The following is a 12,252-nucleotide window of genomic DNA, read 5'->3' on the forward strand; positions in this document are numbered from 1 at the left end:
GTAAAGCAAAAATCTGAGGTAGGAAAAATTTTATATTTTAATATCTATGATATGAATTCTTGTACAAATACAATCTGCACTAGTCCGGTTTTAATAATACTTTGAATTATTACCTGGCCAGAAAAATAGAAAACCGGCTAGATGACGATGCCACTTTTGCTTTTCCATTTTAAATTTGTCGTAGTCTATACAATAAATTAGTTCCATATTTTATTATAACATGTCGCTATGTTTTTTCCTGGTCAGATAGATTTAACATATTTTTTGTATACAACTAGAAAACGTGCCATACTGTTCGCCAGATGGTAAGTGTCACCGCCGCCACATACAGTAATAGTACCATCGGAAATTAGATTTACATTGTAAATCACTCTTCACCTACAGACAGAGGTTCTTTTTTAAATGCGAGCACGGCAAAGTGACTCAACTGCACTTGATGGTAAGTGGAGTGGGGTACGATAGAATGTCGACTGAGGAGTGATCTTCGACAGTCGACACAATTATGGCGGCCTGTTGGAACCGGATATACACAGGCTGATCCCGGAACGCGACTTACGTGGGCCAATATGGCGGGTTTTAACACCTTGTGTACGGTGGTCGCTATCTGGACTAATATAAAACATATCCTACCAACAGCAAAAACATATTGCTAATGCCAATATTCAACAACGCTACTAGAAAGTAAACAAACGTCCCCGCCAATTGAACCCGCGCCCCGCGCTCCGGCCGGTTTATCGCTGGCGCCACAAAGGTTGTCGCGATACGTCACAGCGAGTTCTATGTGGAAAATGCAAACTTGTTTGTGTGCCTAGTGCCCATCATTTATGGAGTAAATGTACGAAACATCTGTATATAACTATTTCCAAGGCAACAAATGTTCCTACATTTTCTAGTCCTGTAGTTTTCTAGTAATGGATAATAATCTGTAATGTACTGGGAACGGTTTTGTATTTGCCTTCATTGTTGCCTTCCTTCTTTGGCATTACGCGTGCAACAGACTATTATACCTATAGGATTTGTGTCACGACTATTTCTCGCCTAAATATAGCTACGTTTGAAGTTTACGAGCAATATGTCTCCGCCTCGTTTTTGCTATTATTTTTGTAACAGGCACAGCAATATACATAAAATTAAAACAAAAAACTATCTAAGAAGCCTTTTTGTGTTATACAAATGATAGAGAATTATTTATTGAATAATATTTTTTTATCTAGTTAGTTGTTTCAAAATGTATGTATTTTATTGTGATGTACTTTTTCCGACTGTGACAACAACCTCACTGCCTGGCAAGAAGTTCATGGCAATCGGTGTGAGTTAATAATTAGTTATAAAAACACATAAGGTACCTAGTCATATTTTGTAATACTGTTTAGACAGGAAAAATGTACCCTGGGACCATCACCCATTTCAAAGCAACCCTACTTACACAAAAGCCTTGATTTTGAAAGCATCCTTTTTTACTACGTAACTATTAACTTATTAATTTGTTTTCTTTGTTTTAAAGTTTTTATTATCTTCAATGCATGCGTATGGTTTAGCAATTTTATGCTTATGTGTCACGTTTGGAACGCAAACGATATAAGCGTAATCGTGAGTTTCCTTATGTCATACATACCTAAATGTTAGGAAATCGTTCCTCTTTATTAATAATTAATTCGTACTTAGTTTAATTACAGCACAAGAAAAAACCTTTTAACAATACAATAAAGTTTATAATCGCTAAATTTCTTTGTACAAATGTTTTTATACAGCTAAATGACGAGATTTACAAGCCTTTCCCCTGATGGCTGGCGCCGCGACTAGTCACGGCTGCCCATAAACAGCTGTCACATCTAGAACTTTGAATTGCAAATTGTTGCATTGTGTTTGTCATACTGAGACATAGAATGCTGTTTCTCATAAAGCCCTCCGGCAGTCAGTCTTTGAACTTGCTCTTAAATTAGAACCATATAGCTCTTTCGGTTGATATTTCCTAACATTCCTGTATCCTCATCAACTTTACTGGTGCAGTCTCCCTCGCCGATGAGGATTGGCACCACAGTGGTGATGTTGCAGTAGGGCATCGGCAGCCTCACAGTCACCAGGATCTTGTACTCACTGCTTATCACCTTGCTGTACTGCACGCTTCTGTGCTCTTCCAATATCGGAACGCTAATGTTGACGCTGGTCGTGTGTCGAGACGGTACTTTCGCTGTCTCTGTCGTACAATCTTTTATTTTATGCGTTTCAATTGTTTTAGAGCCGCAATTGGATGTGTAGATTATGGTGCTGATTAGTTCCGCACGTATGCCCTTGATTCTTACAATCGATTCGTTCGTTATCATTAATTTCAATTCCACCTTTTCCCCCGGCTTTATGTACGGTTTTGGAATCTCCGCTTTTAAACTCATCTTCTGTTTGCCGGTTGAGAGCTTGAGCAGCCTCTTGGTGGCCCGGATCGCTATTGGAATGTCTGGTATCAGAGGATCCAAGTAATTGTGCACTATCACCTCCGCTTCGACGAATCTTCTCAAAACATTAAACTTGCCTATTCTCCTGACCTCCAATGTTATTCGGTACGTGACGTTGCCATTTTGCCCGCTGAACGACGGCGGGATGGTTTTCGGCAGCGTGAAAAGGAACTTATCCTCGTAAGATCCAGCGGGCAGGATTTGCACGCTGTCGTCTTTCTGGTTGAGCAGGCTCATGGCTTGCAAAACATGATTTTCTGTCCCCAAGTACGTAGTGCATGCGTCATCCGTTACCCACGAGCACCACGATTCGCCTTTAAAGGACAGCGTGATATCTTCAAACTCTGTCGGCTGATCCATCGCATATTTGACGACGCCAGAGACGATCCCGCCTGCATGATGCACACCATCCTCATTGGGTTTGTCTACTATTATTTGACACACGAATACCATAGTTGGTCGCACACTGCAACGTGTATTCAAAACAAGTTGCGAAAATAAATACGACTGAATAATATCGCGCAGAGTAAAGGGCTATTCACACGCGTCACGACAGGCGGGGATGTGAGCGGCCGAGACCGCGCGCGCGTGTACGTCGCGTGCCTCCGCTCGCCGGCTACTGGCGTTTGCGATTGTCAATATTGGCACCATAATCAATGGCATTTGCGACAAATGCTAATTACGCAATATCTTGAATGACGATATATAAATCACTATTATTATGCTTCGTGTACGTCTTTGTTGTATCTGCGTCGTCTCGTGCGCATGCGTGTCTACCCCGTCACGTTGCTGAGAGAATACACTTAATGAATAAGCGTAGATAGGGCATTCAATATTACAAACATTATTTAATTCGTAAGCGAGACAAATATACGGTTTTATTCGGAAAGTGAGTGAGATGGCAACAGTAGGCGTAGAAACACTAGCTGGGGAATTTTGTTTGGCTGTAAACGCTTGGTATTGCACCCGGTCAGCGATTGACTAGGCAGAGCGCCACAGAATTATATATTATGTACATATAGATACGCTATCAGCAACTTGTTTACTCGGCAATGTGATTTAATACCTAAATCCGCGAGTGTTATATTTCTTTGAAATTATTTCTTTACTTGTTTTTAGTTCGATAAAATAATATGATGTTGCAATTTTTCTAGGCAGTTTGTTTTGATACACAATTTTATACAGTAATTACTGTTTAGATTGTGAAGTATTGCCTTCTTGATTTATGAGCAGTGTAGTTACTGTTAAAATCGAGAGAAACTGGTTCTAATTTTTAGGGCGATTATTTCAAAAGCGTCTACTTCATTTTAGAGGGATATAAAGTTTACTAAATTTAAATACATATTCAGCTATCCTTCTGGAGATACATGAGCGTGAGCCTATATTCTTATTGAAACGGTAGTCATGTGACCGTTGATAGTTGACGAGTATTGAAATACCTTACGTGGTCCTTCTGAAGTAGCGTGAAGGAGTCTTAGTAGGACGACATGATTATTCCGTGTGGCATGAGATAGCCATCTGTTGCAATAAGATATTAAGAACGGCATCGCGTTTACCATCAGGTGCAGTGCAGTCACTTTTTTGTGCCAGAAAAAAGAAAATACTTTCGTTAAATAACAGCCAGTATGTACTCTATAACTATTGAGAATTTTATAAATAGTTGAACTAATATAAATCTTTGCATCACAGTGGTCAATATTTGGAGGGTGCTAGTTGGTTCAAGTGGAGGCTACCTCCAGGAGCCGTTGCCGATGCAGCTGGTGTACCCCCTCACGCCCATACACTTCAAACCGATCAGGGCCACTGGCAAGCGTTTGAAGAGTTAGTATCAAAACTACACAGATTTAATATGACTGAGGATAATTACATGGGATTATTGCTATGTTTATATTGCCTTTGAAGACATTAATCAACACTACTATAATCAATTAATCATTTACTACAAGGAGAAGGTTTGTCCACAATATCCGAAAAAAGGTTCTTTCCTCCCGAGACGTGGAATGTCCGAGTGGATATAACAGCGTAGGTATGTGCGCTCAGTAAGAGATATAAATAAATTCGATCAATCTGCCAAAAAATTATAGCAGTTGAATGTTCATCTTGAATCGAGAACTTCGTAGATTGTTGATACATAGCGATATATCCTGGTTTAAAGGTCATGGCAAGGGGTTTTCTCCAGTAGTTAATCATCAAGCTAGCTGACACATTGTGCGCATTAATGATAGTAAGACAATTCCTAATGTTTGGTAATAATTTTCTGCTGACCGGTACTTGTGGATAAGAATCGATTGCTAAAGGCGATTAACAACTTATGACCAAGAAGCAAGTTTGTTCCACAATTATTCACTGTGTATATTGTTATGTGTCAGATCGTTACATCTGCCCGTGTTACTACTACCCGATGCGCAAGGGGAGCGTTCGTGGTCGCAGTGGACCTTCCCTCCGGCAAGGAGACCTCTGACTTCTGGGTCAAGAGGGGCACCGCGCTTCTCTGCACCCTCGCTACTTAGTTATGAAGTGTAGTCAATTAGTTATACAATAAATTAGTCATAACAATGTGTTTGTATTATTGTAGTGTTTTTGTTTTGTTACTATAAGTACTTACCTTTTAAAGCATCGATTGATAAAGGATTATTGGATTAGAGTACAGTAAAATACGATATTTTTTATGATAACTCGTTAGACAGAAAAACAAATTTATACCAAACATTTTACTTGGTGTTTCGATTGGCTTTAGAGATAAATCTAGATTACATTCGCAGGTGTTTTTTTGTCAAGTATAAACGTGCAAGTCGTTCGCTGGATAGAAGTGTATGCTAACTGAACAAGGCTGCAATTATCACATTTCTTCTTTTTTTTACTATAATAGAGTTTAGGTTCCAATAAAAATAAAGTCTTATAATGTCGGCCACCCACGCAGCTGGTCCAGGCTGATGAAGACTGGCTTGCTGTTGATGTCGCAGGAGCAGTAGCATCTGCCGCTGTTAGACCCGTCGCTCACTACAAGGGTTTTATAGTTCACCTCCGTTTCGATCGCTTGTTGTACGTCTGGAATTATTTTTATTAAAATTTTGTTACTTATGGTTCACAGTTCGAAGATGTGGTTGTATTGAATAAAAAAATACGCTGAAAATATTTTGACTTATTATTTTTGCTCGCGATTCCGCCCGCGGCTCCCCGTTGCAAGGATAAAAGTAACAGGTTATATTAATAAGTAAAATTGATTAAAAAATGGTCTTACCATGTATGCTACTACTTCGAGAGAGGTCGTAACGTCCTCGCCTCTCAGAGTAACTATCCCTCTCACTCCAACTGTTAGACCTAGTAATTTGTGCAGTATCTTCACTATTTTGGGATTGTAGGCCTTCATCGCCGTTGGTTGAATATGGTTTCTTAAAATTTGGGTGCTTACGAGTAACTATAGGTTGCTCTTCATCTGTTTTATGTTTAGATTGATTATCATTGGATTTCATTAAAGATTGGTCTAGTTTATCTTGTTTAGCATTAATAGCAGGCTTATCAACATTAGGTACTGCTCTAGGTAGTGGTTCTAGATTAGGTTTTTGCGTGATTGCAACTTGATCAGGCTTTGGTGCGAACTTAGGCACGTCTTGATTTAGTTGCCTTGATTGTTTATTTTCAGTAGAATCGGTTGGTTTAGCTTTCTCAGGTACTACTACAAGGTTAGGTTCTTGATCAGGTTTGGTTGGAGGCTTCATTGTGATAGGTTTAATAATGTTCGTTTTTACTACTTCTTGGTGAGGCTGCTTCATTGGCTCCTTTTGAGCAGATTCTGCCTTAGATTTATTTTGATCAGGTATTTCAGTAGTTTTAGGTTCTTGAACGGGTTCATTCGTAGGCTCATCTGACGGTTCAGTCGCAGGTTTAATTGTAACATAATCTTGATCTGGCTGCTTAGGAGACTTGTCTTGTATAGATTGCAATATGGGTTTACCTTGTATGGTTGCAGATTTATTTTGGCCAATTGTGGTAATAGCCACTTCATCTGGATTATCTTGTTTAGGTTCAGATGCAAGTTTGTCTGTATAAGGTGTGGCTGGTGTTCTCTTGTCACCAATGTTTATTGCTGGTGTATCTTGGTCGGACATAGGTTTATGATTACTAGGTTTGCTTTTATTACACGTAGATTCAGTTTGGTCAGGTTTGATTACAGATATATCTTCGGGAGCCTTAAATGTATTTTCATTTAGGTTAAGTTTATTTATGTTATCTTTATCATTGTCAGATTTAATTAAGGGCTTATTTATGGACAAAGGTTTATCTTGGTTAGCTTTCTGTAGGGTTTCACTTAGATGAGGTTTATCCTTTTGGGATTTAGTGTATACCAGTTGAATTGTAGGAATAGTTTCATGCGAATTCAATATAGGAATATTTTGTTTTGGTATAACTAAAGGCCTATCTTCATTAGTTTTAGGTTCCAGTTTAGTTGTTTCATCGCTCTTAGGTAATCTTGTAAGTTTATCTTGGTGAGGTAAGATACTACTCTCATCTTGACCAGGTTTGTATGCAGGATTGTTCGCGTCAACTTTAGTGTCAGTCTTGCCTTGATCAGATTTCGTTACGGGTTTTTCATGCTCAGGTAAAGTTTCACGTTTTATTTGATTAGGATGACTATTACCATTATCGTTTTTAGGTATGCTAGTAGACTTATCTTGATTAGATTGTGGTGTAGATTCATCAGTGCTCACATTAGGCGATGTCGTATCTTGTGTGGGTTTAGTTATTTTTTCTTGATGGAATTCTGTCGGTTTATCTTGGTCGGATTGTACTGAAATTTTATCTTGCTGAGATTTATTGAAACTATCTGTTTGTTGAATTGTTGCCTCAGTTTGACTAGGCAATGATTTTAGTACATCTTGAACTTGATCTTTTGTTTCTTGTTCGTTCTTTGTTTGCTTATGATCGGATTGTTTTGTTGATTCTTGACTATGCAATGGTGATGTAATTTCTCTTTGCTCATGCTTAGTCCACTCACTCTCTTGATAGGTATGTGATGAATCTTTTGTGTGAGGTGTTTGATTCTGGAAACCTTCGTTGTCTTTGTTATGTGGCTCTGGCTGAGGGTACTTAGATTGATTTGCTTGATATTGGTCTAGTTGCAGATCGTCTGGACTGGATAATTTAGGTTTACTCCTATGTAGTGTTGTAGAGGACAGATTTTGTACCGGCTGTCGTAGGAGCTTATCTTGCCCTGGCTGGTTTAGAGGCTTATTTTGTCCTGGATGAAGTTGGGATTTATCTTGATCTGGCTCGTATAGAGATTTACTTGGTCTTGACTGTGGCTGGGTATTATCTTGTTCCAGGTGGTTCAGGGGCTTATCTTGTACTGGCCCTGTTTGTAGCATAGGCTTATCTTGATCCGGTTGTAAAAGTGGTTTATCTTGGGCTGGTTGGGGCAAGGGTTTATCTTGTTCTGTCTGTGTCAGCGTCTTGTTTTGTTCCGGTTGTAAAAGTGGTTTATCTTGGGCTGGTTGGGGCAAGGGCTCATCTTGTTCTGTCTGTGTCAGCGGCTTGTTTTGTTCCGATTGTAGAAGCGGTTTATCTTGTCCTGATTGGGGCAAGGGCTGATCTTGTTCCGGTTGTGGCGAGGACTCATCTTGTTCCGGTTGTGGAAGTTGTTTATCTAGTGGTTGTGGCATGGTCTCATCTTGTCCTATTTGTACCAGCGGCTTGTTTTGTTCCAGTTGTGGAAGTGGTTCATCTTGTTCTGGTTGTGGCAACTGCTCATCTTGTTTTGTCTGTGTCAGCGGCTTGTTTTGTTCCAGTTGTGCAAGTGGTTTATCTTGTCCTGATTGGGGCAAAGGCTGATCTTGTTCCGGTTGTGGCGAGGACTCATCTTGTTCCGGTTGTGGAAGTGGTTTATTTTGTCCTGATAGGGGCAAGGGCTCATCTTGTCCTGGTTGTGGCGAGGACTCATCTTGTTCCGGTTGTGTAAGTTGTTTATCTTGTCCTGATTGGGGCAAGGCCTCATCTTGTTCTGTCTGCGTCAGCGGCTTGTTTTCTTCCGATTGTAGAAGTGGTTTATCTTGTCCTGATTGGGGCAAGGGTTCATCTTGTTCTGTCTGCGTCAGCGTCTTGTTTTGTTCCGGTTGTAAAAGTGGTTTATCTTGGGCTGGTTGGGGCAAGGGCTCATCTTGTTCTGTCTGTGTCAGCGGCTTGTTTTGTTCCGATTGTAGAAGTGGTTTATCTTGTCCTGATTGGGGCAAGGGTTCATCTTGTTCTGTCTGTGTCAGCGTCTTGTTTTGTTCCGGTTGTAAAAGTGGTTTATTTTGGGCTGGTTGGGGCAAGGGCTCATCTTGTTTTGTCTGTGTCAGTGGCTTGTTTTGTTCCGGTTGTGGAAGAAGTCCATTGTTCTTCGGTCGTGAAGGTGGCTGATCTTGATCAAATTCTGTAGTAGTCCGATCTGTGTTGCTTTGTGTTGTAGTTTGATCTTGAGCCGGTTTCTCTTGTAATGACTGATCTTCATCCTGCGATATCGTATTATTTTCGTCAGCATTTTTATTGGTTTTCTTATAATCTTTCCATGAATCACTTTCTTTATTTATCTGTGATTGTTTAATTAGTGTGATCGTTTGCTTGTGTTTAGGACGAGGTCCTAAAGGTTTACTTTGAGATTGTGGTGCAAATTCATTCTGCTTTGTTAATATAGAAGGTTTATCATCTTCTGCTTGCGAGAAAGGTGGATTTCGACTGAAGTCTGCGTAGGATTGATCCTCATCTGGCAATGTAGGAGGTTTATGTTGATTTGGTAGTAAAAGCAGGTGATCATCACTTGGTTGTAGTGGTGTTTGATTTTGTCTTAGCTTGTTTTGCATAGGTGGTAAAGATGAATTTCGAGTCTGTTTTACAGGGGTTACGTCTTGATCCGATTTTGTTAGTGAAGGATTTCGTACTGGCTGTAAAGGGATGTGATGACCTCGATGTGATTGAAAAGATTTATGTGAATTTATTTGATCATCTTGCGGAGATGGTTGGCCGTACGACAGATTCGATGTGTGGTTTTTTCTTCATTTGGCTTTATTGCTGGTTCATCTTGACTTGTTAAATGTATTAGTTCCCCAGGATCAGTGGTATCATCGTCAATATACGCATCTTCGTTTCTCCAAAACTCCTCTTCTTCCTCTTCTTCTTCTAAATCATATGAATATTCTAATCGATTACTTTTTTTGTTAGATATAAAGTCGTCTTTAGTTACATTCTCTTCAGCCTTGATATTATCTACAATAACAGATTCTTGTTCAAATTGATTTTCGACGTTCCAATTCTTTGTATTAGATTCTGATACGTTATCATTTGTTACAGATGATTTACTTCGATAGACGGTCGTATCTTGTTTATCATTTATTTGGCGGCTATGTTGTTTGACCCAATCTTGTTCTGTTTGTGATTGTTGGTTTATGTAAGACTCTTGTCGGCTTTGTTGTGATGAAGCCGAAGTTTGTTTTTGCGATTGTTTATTGAATTCGTCTGTAGAAGTTATTGACGATTCATTGGATTCTTTATGGCTCGAAACTTGCTGGTTTTGACGCTGCGGAACATTCCGAATATCTTTATGATTTGACGATGTCTCTTGATTGGTTTCTTTCTGTATGTTTGGTGCATTTATAGACAAAGATAATTCTTTGTTATCTATATCAACCTGAGTTTTAATAAGTGAATTTTCTTTGCTCAAGGCTTTGTTATTCTGGTCACTAAGTTCTTGATTGGTTGATTTATCATTTGATGTTTTATCGTTAAGGTCCTTATTTGATTGTTTTGAAAATTTAACGCCCACGGAAAAGTCGTTACTTAGTTGGTTTTCATGCAGCAAGTTTTTAAGTTCTTGATCTAACACATCTTTTTGGGATTCCTGTTCATTTTTCAACAATTTATGTACATCGGTATTCTCATGGCTTTGCTGTAATTGACTTAAAAATTTGAAGTCTTCATTGTTGTTAGCTATCCCGTGATTGATTAGCGTCTTAAGCTCATTTCTTCGATTTGGTAGATTACGTCCATTATGCTTCTGATTTATTTGGGGTTCGTCTATATTGGGAGCATAATTTTTGAAACTCTTCTTTATCGCTGAATCACGGAAAAATGCGTCCGGATCTACGTACGAACTCTTCGCTACCGGACTTTGGAAAAGGTTTGTACGTAGAAGGCTCTTGTGGTCACCGTGATCTGGAAGAATAATTTGTTTGTAATTTTTTCTGCATAATGAACTAGAATAATTATAGTACGCAGATAAATGGGCTAATTTTGGAATATATTTGGATGTTGTTTTCTTATTATTTATCAAATTTGTTTTTGTTTATTAGAAAAACACAAAAGTTGTTTGTGTTTAGATCCTTGGCACGTTATTACATACCTCGAATGAATAACTGTATACAGTAGTTACATAGGTACAATATATTGAACGCTTTATGAGGAACAATTAATGTTTTAATATTATATATGCGCAATATCCTGTGATACATACATGTAAATATTTGAACAATTCATAACGTTACATAGGAGTACAACAGCTATGCAAACAATTGTAATCAATACCTACACATTATAAAATATTTAAGTGTTCGCAATGTTAAAATAACTCGATTTTTCTTCAATAAATTTTAATTAATGGGATTATTTGTTGTTTTTTTAACTGAGTCATCTGAATTCAGCAAAAAAACATAACTGTTTTGTTAATTTCAGCCTATGTGATGGTCTTTTCGCTGAATTTCCTATTTAATATGTCGGGATCGCACAAAAAATATTTTTGATCAGTGTATCTTCCTCGGCGCCTTCACTGACAGTCACTTCAATAATTTCATTTGGGAAAGAAACTTTTTGGACGATATCGCCAATTAAGGCTGGTAAAAATTAAAGTAAAAACACACCCCGTTATATTTTTATTATGAAATTTATAAGTTATAATATTTTGATTGATGATGATTATGTTAGCATGCCTATTATACATACTGTATGTTTCTGTAAAGTGCAACGCAGCAAATACCTACGTGCCTTAATAACTTTTTTAATAAAAGTGAACATTTACTCACGCGACTCGAAGATTTGAGAGTTGACTTGCGACAATTGCACCTGGAAAGAAGAAAATCTGTTAGTATTATATGTGTTAGCGTATCTAGGGTTTTCAGAGGGTACCTATTATAACTTCGAAACAACTTGATTTAAATCAGTTGTTTCATTCGATGCGGAGTCAATGGAATTTGTTCCATGACGCACGAAATTAAACAATTGCGATGCGTCTCTAGCCTCTACATCGACCTCAAACGAAAATATAGCGATCAAAATAATCCATAAACTGTACGATGAAACTTTGTACTGATTACTCCATTGCTGTGATCGAATAGGACATATAATTCAGAATCATTGAAAGAGTAAATTTGCTATACAACTACAACTAATCAAACCTTTTGAAAGTCTACGTCTTGATCTATTTTTATTATCTATTTCTTGCGTTTATTATTAGTTATTTATTATTATTATTTATTTATTAGTCATAGCTCCATTACGTGCGCTTGAGCACTTGCTATATACTCCTGTCAGTCTTTGAGGATATATACCAAACATATTATAATTAACATCTGTCTAGTAAATATAAATAAATTGAGTACAAATTTTTCCCCATTTCGATATTCAATAAAACAATACTTGGAATTACCATAATCAAAATATAAATTAACCGAATGACGAGAGAAACAGATTGCTCGCTCGATGATACCTAAACACCCAACAACATGCTCGTAATGTAACGACCAGAATCAACCATATTTATACTCTTTGACTTAGATGA

At 38.1% G+C, this 12,252-nt stretch overlaps 1 protein-coding gene and 1 pseudogene across 1 annotated transcript; both read right to left on the reverse strand.

Moving 5' to 3' along the window:
• The window catches only part of LOC119190464, a 9,162-nt pseudogene extending 6,259 nt beyond the window's left edge, over positions 1–2,903 (reverse strand).
• Positions 2,904–5,146: 2,243 nt separating this feature from the next.
• Positions 5,147–11,051, reverse strand: LOC119190465 (titin-like). Its single transcript, XM_037442432.1, has 4 exons — positions 10,822–11,051; positions 9,474–10,634; positions 5,692–9,441; positions 5,147–5,498 (listed from the first exon to the last, which is right to left on the reverse strand). Exons 1-4 carry the CDS (start codon positions 10,928–10,930, stop codon positions 5,347–5,349), a joined length of 5,172 nt encoding a protein of 1,723 aa, XP_037298329.1. The 5' UTR covers positions 10,931–11,051; the 3' UTR covers positions 5,147–5,346.
• Positions 11,052–12,252: the final 1,201 nt, after the last annotated feature.

The sequence above is a fragment of the Manduca sexta genome, chromosome 24 (assembly GCF_014839805.1).
Source record: "Manduca sexta isolate Smith_Timp_Sample1 chromosome 24, JHU_Msex_v1.0, whole genome shotgun sequence".
In the NCBI taxonomy this organism is placed as follows: Eukaryota; Metazoa; Arthropoda; class Insecta; order Lepidoptera; family Sphingidae; genus Manduca; species Manduca sexta.